General features: G+C 37.8%; 1 protein-coding gene across 1 annotated transcript in view; it reads right to left on the bottom strand.

The window, feature by feature from the left end:
- The window catches only part of SLC35F1 (solute carrier family 35 member F1), a 534036-nt gene that overhangs the window by 27872 nt on the left and 481621 nt on the right, over positions 1-24543 (bottom strand). The window contains exon 7 of the mRNA XM_027848652.1: positions 21834-21988. Coding sequence (XP_027704453.1) covers positions 21834-21988 — 155 coding nt within the window. The remainder of the gene's footprint in view (positions 1-21833; positions 21989-24543) is intronic.

Genomic DNA, 24543 nt, shown 5'->3' with positions numbered 1-24543 from the left:
AGTCAAAAGAAAGAATAGAATAAAATGGGGGGGTGTTTTTCACAGCTTGTCTACTGTGGAAGTGTTTTGCATAACTGCACTTATATAACCTATATATAGTTGCTTGCCTTATCAATGAGGGTGGGTGGGGAGGGAGGAAGGGAGAAAATTTGGAACCCAAAGTTTTAAAAACACATGTTTAAAAAAAATGTTTTCATACGCAACTGGGAAATAAGAAATATAGGAAATGGGGAAAAAAAAGAAAAGAAAAAATATAAAAAAAAATATAGAAACCGTGATCTGGACGTATCTAAAGCAATCAATCAACAAGCATTTATTAAGCACCTAGAATGTGTCAGTCTATTAAACCTGGGGATGCAAAACCAAAAGGGAAATAGTCTCTGCCCTCAAAAAGTTTTATGTTTTGAAGAGGAGACAATGTGAACACATAGAAATACAGTCATGGATGTGCTGGAGCCAGCTTGAACTGGCTTGGCTTAGGGTAAGCCAACTGTGAAATATTTAGAGTGAACATTTATACCTAGGAAATCGGAAAATTCCATAAATAATGGCTTTGTTTATTTTGTTGATTGTGGAGACTTAAGATACTGATGAAGAAAATGAAAATGTGAATTAAATCTAAAAGTATGCCATGAATACTTTTTTCCCCCTTGGGAGTTGGTCATTAAACATTTATCAGCACACTTGTGAGTATATAGTCCATCTAAACTCTGTGGCGTGCCTATCCCAATTCTCACTCTTGTAGACAAATCAGGTTCCCAGAGCTAGTCTGCCTATATTTCACCCCTCACCCCCTTGGTTTTCGAATCACTTTCAGGGGAGCGATTCTGCAATGCAATTGGCTTGAGCCCCCAGCAATGTGTTTCTCTTAAAGATTATCAGCTGAGAATCAGTCAGCTATCCTTAAGGAGCTTTCAGAAAGGAGTTTATTTCAGAAAGAAATATTACTGAAGTGATATAATAAACTGATACAAAATATTCTTCCCAAATGTTTGTATATACACAGGTATATACAGAGTCCAAGATAAAGTGGGCTCAATCTTAGAGAGCACATGTGGTAAAGGGATAACTCATTGCTCCTACTTTTGTGGAAGTCCTTCCCTGCCCCCCAAGAAGTTGCTTTGAGACATGGTATAGGTCCTTTGAGGGGGTGGCTACTTGTGGAGCTGTGATGAGTCAAGGATTACACTAGTGTTGTAAACCTGAGTGACAGGAAGGATGGTGTACCTACAATAGTGATATGAAAGTTTGAAAGAGGGATGGGTTTTTGGGGAAAAGAATGATTTCTGTTTTGGATATATTGAATTTAAGATGCTTATGGGACATCCATTTAGAAATGTTCAAGAGGCAATTATTGATAGGAGACAGGTACCCAGGAGAAAAACTCAGGATGGATATATAGATATGAGAAACATCTGGATAAAGATGGTAGTTGAACCTTTATGGGATAATCAAAGAGCTGATGAGGTCACCATCCCAGGATGGTGTATACTCTGTATACTTTACAGCTTATAAATCTCCTTCTTAAAATGTTATACAATTCAAAGTCAAAGGAGCTGAGTTGTACTTATGTGGGCTGCATACTGATGAGTAGCACTCTTTTCAGTGTTGGTATGCGGGCATCACAAAACATCCAGTTTCTTAAAGCTCATTACTGAGCAGCAATTGTTCAGGTGGGATTAGGTAGGTTTTGCAGAAGATTGAATCTAAAGCTAGTGAAACTTGCTTAGAGTATAGCTTGGGGACTTTAGAACAGAAAACTATTGCCCATTCCATTAAGAAAAAATAACAGGTCTCAGCAAATCCACAGATTCATCTTCCTATGCTCTTTTCTTTTTACAGAAATACCTGAATGGTTTGATTTGAAACTTTCTGGGGAAACTAGAACATCACTCTTACCACGGAATGAACAAAGCAATGTTGGTAGAAACATCTCCAGAGTTAAATGGATGGGTGATAATATTAATGGATGTCAAAGGGGGTCTTCTGTTGACCTTTTCATTCTTCTCACCCCTATTCATTGATGCTTACCCTAGAGCATGATGTGTCTGCAGCCATCTTAGAAATGGAAAGATCCTGGCAGCCTCAAGGTTACCTGAAGAAGTAGTTTTATCTATGGAGTCACTTCAGAGCTACTCTCTATAATTTGGTTAATGGCAGGACCTCAAAGTGAAGAAGTTAGCCATGTGTCTCTATTTTCATATTTTACTCAGGAAGCAGATCAGGAATTGACGTCAGTAATAAAACAGAGAACTATTTGGTCAGAAGATTTTTAAGTGGAGGCATCCAAATAATGGGGATGTGGGAGTAGGAAAAATGCAATTTGAGTATGAACACACACACACACACACATATTGAAATGCATTAAATCACAAGTTGGATTCGCTGAAATAAAGGTTTATCTAGCTTCTATAGGTAAGGTAACAGGTTTCTGAATAGCTAGAAACTCAGTAGGAAGATTACTAGGTATTGGAATGCGGCAATGAATCCTTTTATAATGGAAGAAAAAACTTCAATAATGTGAAAGGTCACCAAGGTTACATGATCTCTGGTTGTCACGATCTTATATCTCTGACAAAAGTAGAAAAAATAGGGGTTCAGAAGGTGAGCAAGAATCTAGCTTGTGACAGTCATCATCACTAAGCTATTTTGTGTTCATTATGATCAAGACATCAGGCAGCTTTCAGTGCAGCCCAATACACAAGGTTTTCCCACAACACAGTAGTACAAATATAGAAGTATAGGGAAAGCCATCCAAGTAACCACATGTCTTGAGTTACAATGCTCTGCTACAAAAAGGTCTCATCTGGATTTTTGCTCTCCCTCATTCCAACACAACCAGCTCTATTGGGCCAGTTTAATAACATTAGTTCTGAGGCCTGGGTTCTCTCTAATTTTATATATTGCTTTAAGGTAGCCTTAGACTGAGACAGTGGCTGATACCCTTATTTATGTTACTGATAGCAGTTGTTTCCTTCCTATTTTTCTAGTTCAAGTTTCATGCTTCCTCGATCACAGTTGCAATAATCACCTACTTTATTTTATTTATTTATTTATTTTTTGGCTAGACAGTGGGGTTAAGTGACTTGCCCAAGGTCACACAGCTAGTAAGTGTTATGTGTCTGAGGCCGGATTTGAACTCTGGTCCTCCTGAATCCAGGGCTGGTGCTCTATCCACTGCACCACCTAGCTGCCCCCAATCACCTACTTTATTGCTCTGATGACTTTGGAATTTGTATTTTGACTTTTTTCATCATGAGGAATACTTGTGCAGATTGTGTCAATGCTCACAATAGCTTTTCATTCTTCTCTCCCCCATTCATTGACTTTTAAATAGGATAAATGAACAGTTCATTATGTTAGGCTACTTGCTTGGACATCCTTGGCTAGATTATGAATTATTAGCTGCCACCCAGTTAGTTACCTTCTAGCTGCTTGGAATGGGATGAGGCTGGAGTGAGCTGGCCCTTCCTTGACTGGCTCCAGTTAGAGAAGTTAACCTGACTAATCTGGTTGTATAGATTAAGGAAGTGCTTTTCCATTTTGAATGAGGCAGGATTCTCTTGGTTAAAAACTTACATCCCTTGGGAAAGGGTTAGACATCCATGGATATTCAGGTCTGGCAGGGCATGGAATGCAGGGGATATTACCTCTCATGCTCTGGGGGTGGTGGTGTAGGCTTGGATTCTAGCATGTAACATGACCTGATTGGAAGTTGGCAGTGGGACTTTTAAGACTATCTTCTTAAGATACACCTTGGTTTATCCTCTTTCCTTATCATTCAGGAAGGATAGCTAAGGCTTGGCTTTATTCTTCTCTCTTTTTTTCATAGATATTATAGTACTATTTAATTTTTCTTCCACTCTAAAGTAACTGAATAGCGGGTCTCTTTGGGCTGAGGAACAGTACTGAGATAATTAATTTATATCCCCTTTTCTGAAATAATTGTGTTTCATATTTTAGGATTGCAGTTAACAATTTTATTATTTATGGGAGTCATTTTATATAAATTTGCATATTTGTATTGAGCTAGGTGGTCCCCACTGAAGCTTTCTATTTCTTTCAAGCAAAATTGTACATGCTTATTTAAAGACTTACTAGGCACTGTTAGAAGATTCAGAAAATAGTGGCCCTCAACAGTTTTTGGAGTTCAGTAGGCTTGATAATAATTACATTAACTACTTATTCACTGGTCATAAATCATATGAGTGCATGTAGCAATGCATTAAAGTACCATCTACTTCAAATAATTAGTTCTTCATTCCATAATTGAAGTTAACATTTGAGTCCAAGTACCTATACCTTATTAATCTTAGACCTTGTACTCATACTTTCACTACTAATTAGATGTGCCTGCATGTCCTAATGCCTCTTTGTTTCATCCTTGTTATTGGAAGAAACTACTGCAAACTATAAAGTCTTATATAAATGCAAGTTATTTTCCTCTTTTATAAATGGGAATGTACACCAAGATTCCAATTAGTGTTGATATCATCCGTAGTCAGTTGTGCTATAATGTGGTATATGTATTCTCAAAAACTACCATGCTATACAAAATCACACAATAAAACCTACAAACCTTATGAGGAAGAGGGGATTAGGGGCACAATGTTCAAAAACATCATCATGGCACCTAATCAAAAATGATAGCACAGTTTTATTCATATTAAATGGTGAAGAAATACATAAATACTACAATAAATAGTGGCAGCATCCCTGGCCTTGGGCTGAACAGTTGAAGTCAGGAGACTGGCAAGTTGGGCCAGGCAAAACGGGGCTTCGGGGCATCTCAGCAAGGGCAGAAAGTGGAGGAGGGGTAGTGGGGACCAGTCCTCAACTGCCCACAGTTTCTACTATACCAGAAGATATCCAGCAAATATGGAGTTTTACCTTGAAAAAGACCTGAAGTTTGCTTGTGGGAGTAGGAAGGATTGTGCTTTGTGAGTTACTGTGAAGTGGGGCAGTTTTCTGAATTCTCACTATTTCTCAGGAAGAAACACGAAATTTGAATTATAGCCTACATTCTCTAATAAATCATTTGTTTTAGAACACACTTGCAATCTCGAAGTATGCATTATAGAGGAACTGACTGTATTTGCATCAGTGAAAAGCTAAATGTGAAGTTGTTTTTCAGATATTAGAATTTTGTTCCTGGGTCAACACCAAAAATTCTACCACAAAGTTCTCTTTTGCCCCCTTCCCTATTATTGGGAGAATTAATAAATCCAAGTAGAACCCAGAAGGATACAAATTCTAACATTGGTTATGAAAAGTGTGCTATCTGGCTGATATACATATATATATATACATATATATACACATACATAATAGACGTACATACATACATATATATATATACACATATATATATCCTTTCAAATACATGATCTCATTTGAAATTATGCCTCCTTCCAGCAAAGGAGGCATTGTGGTAGAAGCAGCTATATGGTACTGTAGATGGAGTTCTGGAACTGAAATTACCTTCAGTTCAAATCCAGTCTCAAATAATTGGCAAGCTATAAGACCCTGGGCAAGTCACTTAACCTCTGTCTGCCTCAGTTTTCTCATACGGTTGTTGGGATCAAATGAGATATTTGTAACGTGCTTTGTAAACATTAAAACACCTTAAAATGCTATTACTATGATAAAAGTGGGAAGAGCACTGGCTTTGGAGTCAGAACATGTGTTCAAATTTTTCCTTTGACACAACATTGGTGACCTTGGGTCAACCATTTAATAATAATAACTCGCATTTATATATCCCTTTAAGGTTTGCAAAGCACTTTCTATATATTATCTCCTTTGATCCTCACAACAATTTTGTGAGGTAGGTGATGATAATATTATCTTTATTTTGCAGATTAGGAAACTGATGCAAATGGAGGTTAAGTGACTGGTCCAAGGTCACATAACTAGCTAGTGTCCAAGGCTGGATTTGACCTCAGGTGTCTCTCTTTACTTACCTCGATTTCTGATGAAACTCTAAACTTCCACTAGGGAATAACCTAATAATTTCTCTCTGTCAGGCGGAGGAATTTTGCTTTTTCTTTTCCCATACAGACTACACTCACGTTTTTTCAAAAACAACTTGTCTGCTTCAGAATTTCCTCTATACAGATTAAGGACATCTCTATCATCTCAACAGGGCAGCTAGGTGATGCAGTGAATAGAGTGCTGGGCATGGAATCAGGAAGGCTCTTCTGCTTGAGTTTAAATCTGGCTTCAGACACTTACTAGCTGTGTGACCCTGAGCAAGTCACTTAACCCTCTTTGCCTCAGTTTTCTCATTTGAAAATGAGCTGGAGAAGGAAATTGCAAACCACTCTGGCATCTTTGCCAAGAAAACCCCAAATGGGGTCATGAAAAGTTAGACATGACCAAACAACAATACCACCACCTGAACATAACTTAAAACAAGCTTAATGGGTTATTGACTAACTTGGAAGCTGCTCTTTTTCAGTCTGCAGAAATGAACAATCATCATTAGATATTATGATGAAAGAAGAGAACAGACCCTTTGACAAGATGATATATCAACTCTCCTTCCATATTGGAATTCTATATTTTCTTCCTAATATATACTGGAAAAAGGTACAGAAGAAAGTAATAAAATCAATGAATGAGATATATATTCCCAAAGAGTATTAGGGTATGGCTCCAGACTTAGACCAAAGCAGGCAATTAAAAATGCATTTTTCAGTCAAGCATGAAGATTGATACCTTTCATACAGTGGTCATCTTCTTTTTTTATTTTTATTTTTAGTTTTTTGGTGGTCATCTTCTCCAAGACAGTTCTTATACTCTGATTGTAAAATATCACCAAGTGTCTGGCATCAGACTCAAGTTTTTCTTCAGTTATTCCCTAGTGGAAGTTTACAATTTCATCAGTATTCTATTCTGCAATAAGTAATCTAGTCCTTGAGAACTCTGCTTGTTTTTTTCTTCTCAATTCACATTGAATTGTCTTGCTAGTACAATTCACCCAGATAATAATTTTCTTTTAAGGCTTTAAAAATGAGCTACCCTAGTACAGGAAAATCACACTTTCCATATAGCTGTACAATATTTTGAAATGTTTAAAATATATACAAATAAATACCTATGCACATGTGTGTGCATATATACATGTATAAACAAATTCTCTCTTTCTCTCTCTCTCTCAAACATATGTATGTAGAAAGGGATAGAAAGAGGAAGTAGGGAAGAAAGCGAAAAGAATATGTGTTTTTGGGTAGGGATCTGGGAAAGGAAATGACCAAATGATACAAAGATCTCTTATAGAAAAGGACTAATTTCCTTCAAAGCATTCAGTATACAAGATCACAATTTCATTTGAAATACTATAACTCTGGGACCATAAGAGAAAAGAATTTAGTAATAATATAATGATTGCCATCCTTAATGCACTTACTGGGTTGGGTAACCTGTGGCCTTCTAGGTCCTTCGATGAGGGCCTGGAAGGCCACATCTGGCTTTGAGGCTGCAGATTCCCTACCCCTGAGCCTCACTGTCTGAAAGCATGGAGGCAGTCTCTCATTACCTTGTGATGCTTTACTTTTTTTTTTTTTTTTTTTACTTCTGTTATAATTGCTTGGACCAGCTAGGTGGCACAGTGGATAGAGTCCTGGGCCTGGAGTCAGGAAGAACTAAGTTCAAATCTGGCCTGTGTGACACTGGGCAAGTTATTTAAACCTATTTGCCTCAGTTTCCTCATCTGTAAAATGGGCTGGAGAAGGAAATGGCAAACCACTTCAGTATCTTTGCCAAGAAAACCCCGAACAAGGTCACAAAGAGTGGGATATGAATTAAATGACTGAAAACAACAACAATAACAGCTTGATCAATTTCTTCTTCCTTCTAGCTTGGGCAGAGGTCATTATTTAGGTCATACTTGTTGTTTTAGTTGATTTATTGGTTATGTTTTCCCTTTATTTGGTAGAACCAGATGAATAGACAAACTGATCTTAATGATGATACCCATATAGGATTGCGCATTACACTGGGCATATGTGGCAGACATCCTTAGACCAAAGATGAACACATATGGCCTTTTTATCACTTAAACCTAGAGATGTCATATTCTAAAGTTGTTCTTCAATTCCTTTGATCAGCCTTTTAAAACAATGTCCACAGACATAAAAATGCAAGTAATTTATAAAATCATGTTATAGCCTTTAGCAGCCTTTATGACTAACCTTTATGACATATTTAGCATATGACATAGTTATCTCTTGGTGTTGAAGGCTTGGGACTAACTTGGAGAGGACTGTTATAGTCTATCATATGGCATACTCATTTTTATTGTTAGGTGTAACATTTCACAATTAACTGGTTGATGAATTATGAATAATAAATCTGAGTTAAAGATGGCTTCAACAGACAGAAAGTAAATGAATTACATTATCTCAGAAAACTCAGATTCAATTTATGTGTGTGTCATCACATAAAGTAATGCTATTCCATAAGTGTTCTAAGGTACTAACATACACACATTCACATCCAGCATATAGTATGCATATATTTGTGTGTAAATTTTTTGGGTAGGCAATGGGGTTAAGTGACTTGCCTAGGGTCACAGAGCTAGTAAATGTCAAGTGTCTGAGGCTGGATCTGAACTCAGATCCTCCCAACTCCCGGGCTGGTGCTCTATCCACTGTGCCACCTAGCTGCCCCCGTGTGTAAGTTTCTTTGAAGACCTTCCAAAGATCATGTCTTCATAATAGCCAAACAAGCATTTGACTTAGTCAAAGAATCAGAAACTTAAGACTAGGTGAAGACTAACATTTTCACTTTTTAGCCAATTATTTTAATTTTTGCCAAGATAGGTTCTAAAAGGACGTAATTTCTCAAGAACTTGATAGGTTCTCTCTTGAAAATTTCCTGGAAAAGTTCTGTCACGATCAATGACACAGGCTCAAGGACTACCTTTGAGTTATGAAATTCTGCTGAAAGTTTTACTAGATTTCTTGCTATTTAAGGTGACTAGATTCTTCCATTTCAGAACAAAATTATCCATTTTTTATGGGGCATTTGGCATGAAAATTTCAAATGAAAGACAGTCCTGCTGAGAACATCACACAGTAACTGTAGAACACTACCCCTCCTTCTGTGTGATTTGGCCTTCCTGCCATCATTTTCAGGAATAAATCTGAGGGGAAGCTAATAGAAAAACTCACATCCTATATATAGTTCTCAAAGTTGGAGACCTTAAAAGCTAACTTAAAACCAAATAACAGAAGTAGCCAGATAACTATAAATAGGTATTTGGAATTTTAAAGGGGATAGACAGTTTTGTTAGCTGCAAAATAGCTATGACATTATGATATGATCAAGACAAAGAGATAACCTTGTTTTTACTTGGGCATTTTTCCTATTTCTCTGTTAACACTGAAAAATAGACTATTGTCATCTCTTAAGCAGTATTTATATGCAGTTTTGCTCCATTTCCAAATAGTGGAGCCTCACATATAGGGTTCTAAACTCCTCTCTGTAGACTCGGAGGACATAAAAAAGAATAGTTCCAAATGGTTCTTATTGATATTTCTTTACAATCTAGAATCCTTCTGTGAGTCCTGAGCACTTATGTAGGGTCTAGAGCTCAGTAATCTGGTTGGTTCTCATGGAGATAGGAAAGCATGCTAGGGCAACATTGAGACCACCAAAGGGGAGATATGGTGGAATTCAGTCAGGATCTAATTGCAGTTCAGTCTCACCACGTCACTCCTAACATCTCTGTATCTCTTTTCCGGACAATGGAAGTGACTCAAAAGGTCTGCCTGAGAGAGGATGTGAGGGATGCAGAAAATCAAGGCCAAAGGTACTTATACCTCTTTCTCTTGGATATTTGCAGGTGAAAGGCCTTTGGGCTTTAATTATAATTCTCTCAACTCTCCCCCTTGCATTTCTAGTGTTGAGTAAGCAAGTATGTGATAAATATGAGAAAAGGCAGTGGGAGTCTAAGCATTAGTTCTGAAATCTTCCATTTATAGTTACATTTATGTACAAGGGCAGCATGTGCACAAAGACTACAGCTTTTTAAAAATAGCCCCTTCAAAATAGAAAGTGCACCAGATTTTTTTTACATGGCTATCACCAAGTAGGGGAGGGTAGCTGTACCCTGAGAATGAAGGGGTGCTCATGCCATTGAACAGATTAGAGCTATGTCCCTTCTGGCTTTTACTTCACACAATTCCACAAATAAAATTGCTTATAATTTTATTCAGTGGCAACCCACAAAATAGCACCCAAGATCAAGAAGAGTGAGATTTTGTGGCAAATATAAGCAATTTTGGCATGCGAATTATGGGGTTTACAAGTCAGGATAGGCATGGCTCTAAACTGTTGAATGCCATGAAGACCCCTTGCTATGGGGAGCCCTTTCTTTAACCACTATCTTGGAAGAATCAAAATGGTAGGTGACTCTAATGATAAGATATGGCCAATGATGACTGCTGTGTAAGAAATGGAATAAAAGATGTCATTAAGGACAGGAATGACTAGAAAAAGGAGGTGGTTAAGTCATAAAGTATGGAGGAGAGACAACAAAAAGACAGCCTAGTGCTGTATTGATGCTCTTAAGATATGAAAAGAAGCAGATCCTGTTGGGTGGACACTCAGAGCCTAGTACGATGCCTTATATAGCTATTTCATAAACTTTTGTTGACAGATTTAATGAATGAATAGGGGATTGATGGGAATTCTTGGATGTCAATTTGTCAGTGGAGAGTACCCACACCTATGAAATCTAAGGAATATCCAAGATGGTAAAGACCGGTGATTCTGATTTGTGTGTCACATGTTAGCTATAGTTGGAGCCTTTAGTCTATTCCTTTTCAGAATTGGTTGGACTTTTCATCCTTTGCATTTATGAATCTCCTTTTCGGTTGTTGTCTCTGCCATTTGTATTTGTAACTCAAGAATTATGACCTTTCAAATTCAGTGCATAATATTTTAATAAAAACTACTGCCCTGTTCCAGGCAATTGAATTTTCACTGCCTAACAAAGAGTAGGATGAGCTTGTCAGCGTGGAATACAATTTAGAGTGCTTTGCACAATGACAAATGATAGTATATGATGTCTCTGGACTTGATAGCAAAGTGTATAACCAGAATTGCTGGCCAAGGGAGTGGAGAATATTAGAAAATTTTTAGCTTAAAAAAACATTCAATATCTGAAGAAAAAAAAACTTATAGTACAAAAATGAAGAGACTGAAATATGCAGAAAGTTTCCTGATGAAAACTAACACTGTTGAAATGCTAAAAATCTTGGGTTAACTACATTTTCCAGAAAACCAGAAATTCTTCACATAGAACAAGTGGCTTCTCTTTCATCAGCAATGAATATCTGCATAACAAAATGAAATCCCAGCATGGGAATTAAATTTGTTATGATGACCTCTTTCTCCTTACATATTATAGTTCAAGTGGGAGATCCAATGGAATGAAACTACTCAGAAATTAGAACCACCATGCTGGTTGACTAAGTGGCATGCTTCTGGGGAGCTTAAGGAGAAACAAGTCTTTAAGATTTGGTGCTTTCACTTTAAATGAATACGATTAAATAACAAAACTTTTCTAGCTTTCCCAACCATGGCTATTTAAGCAATTCAGCAATGACACTGAACTGTGGATAAGGAATAGAGAGTTTCAAGTTAGTTACCTTCCTTAATAATTTCAAGGCAACATGGGATATTGACTTCTACCTCCTCCTAAAAAGGTGAGTTATTTTGAATGAAAGGGTAGGGTGGTGCCATGTTAATGTAGAAATTTAATAATTTTACTTGAATAATCAATTCCTGGATTATTATTATTATTAATTTCTTCTCCTTTACCAAAATCTAGGGACTTCCCAATTTGCATACAAAGGATTAAGTTTTAAGTTGGCTTATTGGCGCAGGGGTGGGGAACCTGCAGCCTCAAAGCCACATGCGGCCCTCTAGGTCCTCAAGTGCAGCTCTTTGATTGAATCCAAACTTTATAGATCTGTATTTTCTATGTTTAATTCTAAAGCTCTAATACTGTCTTTCAATTAAGTAGCTGGTTAAAAAACACAGAGGAAGTTACCAAAATCATTGAGGCCGACTATAAAGTTCATGATGCTAGAAGCAGGATTAAGGGTCAGAACATGGCAAGGTGAGAAGTGAAAGATGGATAGATTGCTGCCTCTGAACAGTGAGTATAAACAAAAGGTTATATCACTCCTGGCTGAAGTTCAGGATGGAGGCAGTGTCCTTTAATTCCATATCTCTCACTTGAGGCATTATGGAGTAGTATATAGAGGGCTAGACCTGGAACCAGGACAACCTGGGTCACTGCCTCTCATACATACACACATACATGTGCATCTCTGGGTAAGTCACTTAACTTCTAAGTGCTCTCAAACAACACTCTCTAATATGGCCTTCACTGATGGAGGGAGTTAACCTAACCTTCCATTAGAGTTTATCTGTTAGGATTTCCCTATTCATTCTTCCCTTTCCCCCACCTTTTCAAGCTCCTTTTTATGTTCACTTCTTCCATTAGAATGGTAACTCCAAGACCAGGACTGACTGGTTTCCTCCAGTGGTGTTCTTCACTCAGCATACAGTGTCTGGCACATAGTAGGCCCTTAGTATATGCTTGTTCTGCCTGTCTTCCCATTATCCACCTAACTTACTCATATACCCATTCCTTCCCATAGTCATACGAACTATTTGTGCCTGACCTGTGGTAGAGCCTTCTGAGCTTGTATTAGTGTAATTAACCATACCTGGACATACTGTACATTGGCCCCAACATCATGATGTCATTTTGGCCCTCTTTGAGCACAAAGGACAAACATCATCTATCTATGCCAATGAAATCATAGGTCTGATTGAAAATTTTAAAATCTCCCTAACACTAGAGTATGTATATACACTTTTACAGAGGGTGAAGAAGAAAAGGAATTTCTTTTGTTTTAAGAGCATTAGCAATGAAAAAAAAATTGATGATATATTGATATATGCATATATATGTATATATGTATATGTGTGTGTGTGTGTGTGTATATATATATATATATCACATTATATAGGTATTTAATTCTTTTCAGCATCAAAGGCCTGAAGTTGTTCCCCAAACTCAATTAACAGATTTAGAGCTAGAAGGGACTTTATAGGTTGTCCAGACCCCATTCTCCTCCCTACTTTTTTTTTTTTTTTGACAGTTAAAGACACTGATTCCCATGGATACCAAGTGATTTCCCTTGAGTGTCATGCAGTTAAATGGCATGACTGGGAATCAAACCTAGGTCTTCTCACTCCAAATCAATTTCTCTTGTGAAGGTTTCCCTAATTCATTCTTTTTTCATAAGATCCATACTGTAGAGGTGACCTTGACAACATTTGTGATTTCAATGATAAGGGTCCTCCTTTAACCTACACAAAGTCGAAACCTTCTCTGGATTAGTAGATATTTTCATGAATTGCAATGACCATACAATTCATCCCTTGTTGGTCAATCTTTTGCTGACCAGCCACACGTAGCTAGGATAGTCCTGGGAAGAGACTTTGTTATCTTGATAGAACCTGCTCTGATAACATAGCTGGCAGGCTACAATGAAGCATTCTGAGAGAACTGTGTAAGTAAGTGTAGTGCCTATGTAAACCTGTACTGTGGGACTGTACAGACAGAAAACAAGGATTTTTCAAGTAATCTATGTGGATTTTCTAGCCAGTATTGTCTTGATGGGCTTGTCTATAGTAATTGCCAAGGTTCTTGGCTAGAAGCTGATTATAAAAGAAAAAATGCTTCAATGTAAATCTCTCTACATTTGATTCTGGTGTCTCTGAAGCCCAGTAAAGCTCATTTCCTGTACTTTCCATGGATTTCTTATAGATTTACTGCTCTGAGTTCAATATCACTGCCAGGTGATAAAAGTTGTAGCATAAGAAAACAAATCTAACTGTTTCTTGAAAGTCTCATAAAATGATAGTCTTCAAGGAGCACTATACCTTTCAGATGATTCTAATTTAGAACCAGGCCATTCACTTCCCAGGGATGGGAAATTTGAGTGACTGGTCAATGTGTTGATGAGTCTCAGAAACAGGGCAGGCCCCATTGGGCCGGGGATAGAATGGATTTTCCACAAGTGGAAAACAACACAAAGTAAATAATCAATCTTAGACAAGAGAACTTCATTTAGTCATTTAATTTAGGCTAGGGAAACTTTATCTCTGCAACAGTGGCCCTCACCTCTCAATGTAGACTTCTCTAATATTGGAGGGACAGTTTGCTCCAAGCAAACAAATTAATGAATAGGTGACAGAACAGAGTGTCACTATCGGTGATGGTAAAGCTAAACTAAATGAAAAACAACCAAAAAAACAGATGTCCTTTAAGCCTATTTTGGGAACAACTTTGAGACAATTACAGATTAAAAAATACAAACACATCTCCTGAATTTTTTTTGTATGTTTCCATAATGGAGAAAAATTTTTGACTCTAAAACACTGCCAGAAAATGAATACCTTGAACTTTTCAATTTTTCATATTTATCAGAAACCAATTAAAGCACAAACATTCAATAAGCCAAATGCTGTACTGAAAATACAGTATCATAGAGTTGCAGAAAAAGTGACGATAGCTAGAACAAACCTTGGTGACTGTGACAGAGAATAAAGTAAATCTTATCTCACATGAGGAATAGTCAGATATTTGCTGCAGAAAATGAATTCAAAAGCATGGATGCTTTGAAAAAGGGCCTCATCTCTCCTTCTATGCTGATGCTCTGATTTAGAAGGAAAAACTACAGATCAGTGCTAAAAATGTGAAGCTGCTAGGAGAGTAGTAAGTTGCAATCAATTTAAACTTGAGTGGGTTGCACCCAAGGATAAGCCAAAATTACATATGTAGGTAGAGTCAGATTTCCAGGGAGCTTTGTCCTAATGTTAACATTAGCAAGTTGCTTATAGGGTCATAGGATCTAGAAAGGTTCAAATGATTTGCCAAAGGTCATAGAGATAATAACTAGTGGATTCAGGATTCCAATCCAGGCTTTTGGACCCAAAATCCGGGGCCATGTTGTTTCATTGTGCAATGTTACACAAGTATCTGTATCTAGTCAATTCAATTTCAAATAATTCAACATATTAAGTGCCTTTTATGTACAAGTCCTTGTAGGTACAAAGACAAAAAGGATACAGTCCTTGCCCTCAAGGAACTTCCATTCTATTATAGGGATACAATAAGTGCACAGGTTAAGTACAATACAAAGTAAGGAACAAAGAGTGCAAAGGAGACACCTGAACTCCAAGAATATTTTTGGAAGGCTTTGCCAAGAAAGTGGCACTTGAAATGAACTTTGAGAGAAGAGAAGAATTCTGAAAGGCAAAGATGAGGAAGAAATGTATTCTATGAATAGCGGACGACTTGTGTGAATGCATGGAGACAGAAGATGGTTTGTTTACTCTGGGTAACAGCGAACAGGTCATTTTGCCTGGATTGTAGAGTGGACAAAGGGAAATAATGTGAAATAAGTCTAGAAAGGAGGGTGGGAGCCAGAATGAGGAGAGCCTTTAATGCCAGGCTGAGGAGTTTTATTTTATCCTAGAAGCAATAAGGTGCCATTGGAATTTTTTTGAGCAAGGGAATGACATGGTCAGACTTCTAGGGTAGGAAGATTATTTTGACAGCTATTTTAGATGGATCAGAGAGGAGAGAGACTTGGAGAGAAGGTAAGGAGAACAATTAGGCTATTGAAATAGTTTAGATGAGATGATGAGGGACTGAACCATGCTAAGTAAAGAGAAGGGGAAGAATGTAGAATGTATGGAGGTAATATTAACAAGACTTGGCCACTGGTTGGGTATGGGCAAGGGAAGAGTCAAAGATGATTTTGAGATATAAACCTGGGTGACTGGAAGTAGGTTGATACCCTCAACTGAAATAGGAGAGTTTGTACAAGGGGAAGATTTCCTAGGGGTCAAGGAAGATGAGTTCCATTTATATATATATATATATATATATATATATATATATATATACATACACACACACACACACACACACATATATACACTACATTTGGGATATTAGGTAGTGATGTCCAGTGTGACAGTGGATGATAATAAATTGCATTTTGAGAAAGAATAATGCTATGAATAGGCTTTGAAGGGAAGGAGAGAGAGGAGTGTGTGTATGGGAGGAGTAAGTATATAATACTTCTTATGTGCTAAGCACTTTACCAATATTATCTCATTGGATAGAAAGGACAGGCAATTGTTTTGAGAGAGGAGAAATTCAGAATTAAAAATCATGGTGGTAGAAAAGTTTGATGTGATGGCGAGGTCAAAGTTGTGATAACCCCTGTGTGTAGCTGAGGAAGAGGAGATAGAATTCAAGAAAACTTGTAAGGCCAGGGTGTTTGAAGGGACATCATTGTGAACATTGAAGTCACAGAAGATAAGGGCTTATTCAAGAGAACAAGGAAAGAAAAGATGCTATATGTACAATATATGTATATATATGTATATCTGAATATAGCATAGCATATATATGCTATATGTAGCAGCTTTTTATTTGTGGTTGCAAAAAACTGAAAGAATGCCCATCAATTGAGGAATGGATGAATGAGTTGTACAATATGAGTGTGATGGTTACTATTAGTGATGTAAGAAATGAGGAAATAGATATAGAAAGACTTACATTAACTGATGCAGAGTGAAGTAAGCAAAACCAGAAGAATAATTTGTAAAAGAATAACAACCTTGTAAAGATAAACAATTTGGAAAGCTGTGAAAACTATGGTCAATACAATGACCATCTATGATTAAAAGGATCAGTAATGAAATATGCCATCTTGAGAGAGGGGTGATAGATTTATATAGATTTTTATATATTTACATAAAATTTATCATATATTTATTATATTACCCATGTTCTTGGCTAGATGTTTGATCATGCATATTTGTTGCAAAGAATTTGTTTTGCTTTTCTCTTTTTTCAATGGGGTACAGATGGGAGGTAGAGAAAATAGATTTCTATTAACTAAAAAAAACCAAAACAAAATAAGAGAAGTTCTGTATGTGTGTGGTGGGGCATTCCTACAGATGTAGAATGTTGTGTGTACTTTCAGATGAGGTCACTGTGTCAGTTTTTCTTACTTGCTTTACTTTGTTACCAGAGTCTTCTTGAGGAATCAGGGCAACATGTAAATGCTTTAATGTAAAAACAAGTACTACATATCTCTAGTACTACATATCTTTTGCTACTGTATTTAAATTGTTAAATTTCATAAGTTGCACTGTCTACCAATTGATTTTAAGTAATTTTTATTTACAAATCCATTATAAAAAATTAATGGGTAAATTTATTGATTTGTCCAGAATGCTCTTCCATAAGGACTGGATGACTGTGATTCTCTCCTACCACCTAGTGGCAGCATATAAATATTGCAGGGCAAATACTATTGTACAGTGGCTCTCAACGGGATCTGTAGATTCTTGGGAGTCCCAAAGACCTTTTTGAGGGGGCTCCCAAGATCAAAATTATTTTAATGATAATAATACATTTTCATAATAAATTAATAATAACCAAGATTTTATTTAACCCATACAGATTTAAGAGTGTTGAAGGGAGACCAGAAAATTTGAGAATCGATGATGTAATTATACCAAAGTGGAATACTGTTAGGGGAGATTTACCCCTAATCAAACCATTACTCCAGCAGGATAGCTCTGTGACATGTAGTGGCAGCTCAGTGTTTTATATCTTTGCTATTCTACTACTTTCTCTCTACCAGAGGACTAAAATAAGACTTCCTTCTCCTCTGACTTGAGGGGCAGTGTGTACAGTAGAAATTATGCTGGATTGGGAATGAAAGGGTCTAGGTTCAAACCCTAACTGTGCCATGTACTCTTTGGATGACCTCAGGCAAGTCATTTAACCATGAATGGCCTCAGTTTCCTCATCTGTAAAATGAGAAAATTGTACCAGAGGGCCTCTCAGGTCTTTTCCAGCTCTAAATCTGAGATCTCATACCTTAAGGAATTTTTAAAAGTGACTGTTTGAATAGAGACATCTGTCCCTCTGGTCTGTTCCTTCAGAAGTGGTTATAAGATAGATAGATTTTTAAAAATAAAACATAAAAAAATAGAAAACTGAACAGATGTTAACTTGTTTTATCAGAGGTAGTTAAGATGAATATATAGAAGGAAGGAAACAAGCATTTATTAAGCTCCCACTATGTGCCAGGCACTGTGCTAAGTGCTTAACAGATATTATCTCATTTGATCCTCCCAACAACCCTGGGAGTTACTATATGATCTCCATTTTGCAGTTGAGGAAACTGAGGCAGACAGAGGTTAAGTGACTTACTCAAGGTCACACAGCTAGGAAGTATCTGAGGTCACATTTGAACTCTCATTTTCCTTGTTCTATTTACTGTCATTTAGCTGCCTCTATAGAAAATGTGCAGATAATAGCACAAGACAGTTGATCAGATCCTAAGTAATCACTGAGTTGGAATAACCTTGATGACATGTAGTCTAACTCTCCTCATTTTTACAGATGAGAACACTGAGATCCAGAGAGATTACATGATACGGATAGAGTGCTGGTCCTAGAAGACTCGCCTTCCCAAGTTCAAATCTAGCCTCAGACAGTCTTAGCTGTGTGACCCTTGGCAAGTGCCTCAGTTTCCTCATCTGTAAAAAGAGTTGGAGAAAGAAAAGCAAAAAAAAATGGCACTCCAGTATCTTTGCCAAGAAAACATCATATGAGGTTGCAAAGAGTTGGACACAACTCAAAAATTACTGAACAAGTTTACATGAATATTAAAAGTATCAGGGCCAGGATTCAAAGCCAGGTCTTCTAAAATTCAAATCCAGCATCCTTTAGAAAATTACATGCTGCAAGGAGGACTGTGAAAGTAGTAACTCAGAAAAGATAAGGGGGCTGCACTTTATAACAATAAGAATAGCTGGCATTTTATGTAGAGCTCTAAGACTTGCAGAGCACTTTACAAACATCTCTTTCAGTACTCACAATAACCTTTTCAGGCAGGTGCTATTATTATCTTCTTTTTACAAATGAGGAAACTAAGGCACACAGAGGTTAAGTGACTTGCCCAGCATCATACAACTAGTAAATGTCTGAGGTCACATTTGAACTCGGGTCTTCTGGACTCTAGGTTCAGTACACCATCCCCTGTGCTACCAGCTGCCTCTAGTGATCTCTAAGCTCCCTTCCAGCTCTAAGATGCTAAGGGAGAATTGTATTCTTGTTACAAGATCATAGATTAAGAGTTGGAGAAGTCCTTAGAGATCAGCTAGGGCAACCTTCTCATTTTACAGATGAGAAAACTGAGTTTCGTAGAGATTAAGTGACTTGTCCAGGGGTGAGGAATCTGTGGCCTTGAGGCCACATATGGTCCTCTAGGACCTCATGCCCCTTTGACTGAATCCAAACTTCACGTTCTGTGAAGTTTGGATTCAGTCAAAGGGCCATACTTGAGGACCTAGAAGGTCACATGTGGCCTTGAGGCCGCAGGTTCCCCACCCCTGCTTGTCCATGACCACACACAGGTACAGGATGTGAACCTAGATCCTTTGATTTCAAATCCACTGTTCTTTCCATGGCATTTAGGTTCAATTTTTGGCTAACAGTAATATAAATAATGCTTTACATGTATCATTCTCTGGTGCAGCTCTTGGACTAATCAGTTCCTCCAGTCCTGCTGCTGTCTACAGATGTTCAGGACATTCTTCTTGCTTCCTTAATGCATTCCATACCCAGTTCACAATTTTCCTCTTCTCCCTAACCCCTGCCATCATCCTCCCAGTCCCTCAGGCTCACAACCTAGGTGTCATCCTTGCCTCCTCACCAGCTCTCGCCCTCTATATCTAATCAGTAGCTGAGGCCTGTCAATTTCACCATTGCAACATCTCTTGAATACACCCCCTTCTTATCCTCTGATACTGCCATCACCCTAGTGCATGCTGTCATCACCTCAGTCTGGACTATTGCAATAGCCTGCTGGTGGGTCAGTCTGCTACAAGACTGTTCCTACTCCTTCCTCTGCTCAGCCACCCAAGTGACTTGCCTAAATCACTGATCTGACCACGTTACCCACATGCTCAATAGATGCCAGTGGTTCCCTATCACCTCCAGTATCAAATTTAAAATCCTTCCTTTGGTATGTAAAGCCCTTACATCTTACCCCCACCCATCCCCACAATACCTTTCCACACTTCTTACACCTTATTTTCCTCCATATATTCCTTAATGCATGAATATTAGCCCTCTTGCTCTTCCATGAATATGATATTCTATCTCTGGCCTTTTTTTCCTGACTGGCATCTATCAAGTCTCAGCTAAAATTCCACCTTCTGTAGGAATTCTTTCCCAATCCCTCTTAATTACAGTGTCTTCTTTCTGGCATTTATTTCCTATTTGTCCTGTATTATCTTGTTTGCATATAGTTATTTGCATGTTGCCTCTCTCTTTAAATTGTGAGCTACTTGAGGCTGAGTACCATATAGTTTGTCTTTCTTTGTACCCTCAATACTTAGCACAGTACCTGACACATAGCAGGTGCTTAATTAATGCTTACTGACTGACTCTAGTCATTTGGGGGTCACATTCCAAATCAGGAATACATTTTCAACAAAATACTATTAGCAAGCATGGTATATGATACACTTAAATTCAATTTCCCTGGAATATACTGGGAAAAAGTGATCAAATGTCAATATGAAACGAAAGATTGTCTCAGAAACACACAATACCCCCTGCACCTGTCTGTAATGTGTCTAGAATACTTTATAAAACTAAGTTATGAGGACAGTGTTACTTTTTGAGGACCTGGAGTCCGGAAGACCTGAGCTCAAATTTGGCCTCAGACATTTACTAGTTGTGTGATGCTGGGCAAGTCACTTAACCTCTGTCTGCTTCAGTTTCCTCATTTGTAAAAAGTAGATAATAATAGCACCTGTCTGAAAGGGTTATTGTGAGTATTAAGAGAGAAATATGTAAAGTGCTCTGAAAGTCTTAGAGCTCTACATAAAATATGTAAATGTTAGCTTTAGAATAGAATTTAGAAATTGGCTTTAGAATTTGGCACACTTTGGGTGCCCATCTTACCTCCAGCATGAACCTGAAAAAATCCCTTAACCATTCTGGGCCTCAGTTAAATCACCTATAAAAATGAAGGAGACGTGCTGGGGCCTCACTGATTCCCCTCTAGCTCTAAGTATATGAACCTATGATCTCTAAGGTTCTTTCTAATTCTAGATCCTATGAAATCTCAGATGCTTTATTGGTACCCCTGGATACTAAAACAATGAAAAGAAGGCCTCCTTTAGGGTACCCATTTCCGGATGATACATTTAGAAATCAGGAGAAGAGCTTTGCGTGGCCCCCCTGTGGACAACAATGGGAAAACATAAAAAGGAATTACATAATATGAAAAGGTATAGATGGGGACACTATCTGTGCTGTGGAAGGCATATCACACTGATGAAATCAGGATTCATGGATGTATCAAAATAATTTGAGAGACGGAAGAAAGATTATACTCTTGCCTTCTGATACAAATCACCCCTGGCAATTAAGAAGTAGCAAATGGTGGGAAGTTGTAGGTTATGATGCATCCAAAAATCTAGATGAGCTTTCTCGGTGGCCTTGTATCTGCTGCTCATAGAGCCTAAAAAGGCAGAGGTACATAATTTGGGACAAAAGTTCCAGGAAACATCATCACACATATGGTGATCCACCACTGAGGTGATAGCAAATTCCCTGGATGGCTTCATTACCATCAACTATCAATCTGCCCAACAGAGTGCTTCTTTCCAAGGTTCCTAGCTCCACTCACCTTGTAGTGGAAGAGAAACAATCCACAGAACAGGCTGTACAGGTCTGCAGTAAGGAGGTTGAGGTTGACAGATGTTGCACTGGTTTTCTTTATGACTACTGGCATGAAGCTGTACAGGCCAAACATGCAGGCGCTGAAGCCAACGTACAACAGCCCTGTGGGAGCAAACACAGGGCAGAATGAATGGACCATGGTACCCTCCCCAGGGTAGCAGTATTGTTCAGGAGGCATGAAAGGTGAAAGCCAATGAAGGAAAAACTCAAGACCTATTCTATCACCCCTAAAAAGAACTTTTTCTCTGCTGTTTCTCTCCTTCCTTTATTTTGTAGCACAGAGCCAAGACTGACTATTAAAATGGTTAATTTCTGAATGAGGACTTCTTTATTACTTCTAATAATAAATCATGTATATGTTTTTTTGCAGCCATTGAGAACACAAAGAAAAAAAAACAGTGTTTTCCCTCAGATTACATTTTTTACCAGAAAGACATGTACATATGAATATCTATATGAAGTAAATACATACATAAAAAATTTTTGAAGGATAGCACTAGAAGCAGAGGAATCAGAAAGGGCCTACGTAAAAGGTGGTGTTTGTGCTGAGTCCTGAAGGAACCTAGAGATTCTGAGAGAGTGGAGGAGGGAACACATTCCAGGCATGGGAGGACAACCTATGCAAAGTCATGGTGATAGAAGAAGGTGTGTTGGATTTGAGGAAAAGAAAGAATGGCTGTCTGATACCTGAAGAGGGGCTAGAGTCTAAGTCTGGAAGACAGGAAAACTTGGTTCAGGAGTCAGTATGGTATAGTGGAATGAACCCAGAGTGAAGGGTTCAAATCTTGGCTTTGCTACTCCCTGGCTGTGTGTGACCTCTAAGGTCATTTCCATCTCCATATCTAAGCTACTTTATTAAATCCCACCTCCTACACATGCTAACTATATAGCCATGTGAAAATCACAGCATTTCTCAGAACCTCAGTTTACTTATCTGTAAAATAGGAATAATAAAACCTATAGGACCTTTCTCACACAGTTTGTTGCAAGACATGAATTAAATGTTATATAAAGCACTTTATACCTTAAAATGTGATATATCAGTTATAAATCTAGTGTTTAGCATAGTGTCTAGCACATAGTAGGTACTTAATGTTTATTGTTTGAGTTATTAAAAAGCTAAATTATAGGCCAAGGCTCTTAGTTTTGCCACTTATAAATTTGTTTCTTTCTTGGTTCATGAGACTTTTCCTTTTCTCAGTTAACCTGTGAAATAAATATGGGACTGGTACCATGCATACCTAGCATACCATACCTAGCAGAAGCTAGGTATGAAAAGCAACATAATCTACAAAGACCAAATTCACTGAAACAATAGGTCTTGGGATTTACCAGAAACTTCCCATTTCTATATGAAAATAAATAATAAATCTTTTCCAATTATTGCATATCCTCCTTTGTCACAAGGATCAGTTAAAGGAATTGGGCAAGTTTAGTCTGGAGAAGAGAAGATTCTAGGGCAAAGTAACAGGTCCCTTCAAGTATTTAAAGGGTTGTCCTATGGAGAAGAGATTAGATTTGTTCTATTAGGCCCCAGAAGTCAGAACCAGGAGCAATGAGTGGCAGTCACAAAGAAACCAATTGAAGCATTATGTCAGAAAACAAACAAATGATAGCAACTTAACAATTACAGCTCTCCAAAAGTGAAATGAGATACCTTGAGAAATTGTGGGCTTCCATCCCTTCAATATTTTCAAGCAAAGTCTGTTTTGACTACTTTGACAGGTATGGTCTAATGGGGATTCCTTTCATGAATGGGATGGATCATATCACTGCTGGGGTCCCTTCCAATTCTTAAATTCTGTGATTCATTGAGTGAGCCCTGCTGGGTGATAGAGGTGATAAAGATGAAAAGAAACCTGCTTTAAAAATCCTTTAGGGGTCATTTTCTCATTCTATACAGCTCTATTGTATATCTGTAATTATACATATGGGTAGAAGGAGGAATAGCTACCATGAGAGCTGGACTGGTTCTTTTCCTTAAAAGTATTGAAACCCTCTTCAAAGTCTATTTGGCTTAGAGAACTAAAGGCTTAGACAACTGATGTTGCTTTTGGGTCACCTGAGTACAAAAAGTCATGACCTCTCTGATGCTTGAATAGCGGACCACCATGGGCAACATTTGAATCAGGAGAACTGTGCTCAACTAAGACATCAAGGTACCTCTGCTGAATATCCTTCTGATTATTATGGCTAAGTAAATCTCCTTTTATTCATTGTTAAATTCACTATTACTGTCTCATTTCATTCCCATCTCAAACCGACTACCAGAGGACTGGCCTGGTCAGCCCTAGTCTGAAACAATATACTAATGCTGTGGCTGCCCTATGTTGGGAAATTTGTGTCTTTGCATCAAAATTCAGATACCTGTTTATCATTCTCCACCTACTAATATTGATGCAAATAGCCAACAAATCCATTAAGAAAATACTCTCCTCTGTCTTCAAAGCATAAGAGATAATAAAATTCAGTAGGTCTGGAGACATGGGGATAGAATAAAGACAAATCAAATTTAACATTTCTAAATGAAAAATGTAAATGTTTCTGGTCTAGGACATAGTCAGATGGCTTAACCCAAATTCTCTGGGCTTCTGTGGCTCTAATAGGAGAAAAACAGTTTAAGCTACACTTAATATCTCTTTGACCACAAAGCCCCA

This window comes from Vombatus ursinus, unplaced genomic scaffold, assembly GCF_900497805.2.
Source record: "Vombatus ursinus unplaced genomic scaffold, bare-nosed wombat genome assembly UNPS02006779.1, whole genome shotgun sequence".
In the NCBI taxonomy this organism is placed as follows: domain Eukaryota; kingdom Metazoa; phylum Chordata; class Mammalia; order Diprotodontia; family Vombatidae; genus Vombatus; species Vombatus ursinus.
Note: the sequence above shows the minus strand (reverse complement) of the source record. Positions and strands in the feature narration are given on the sequence as shown.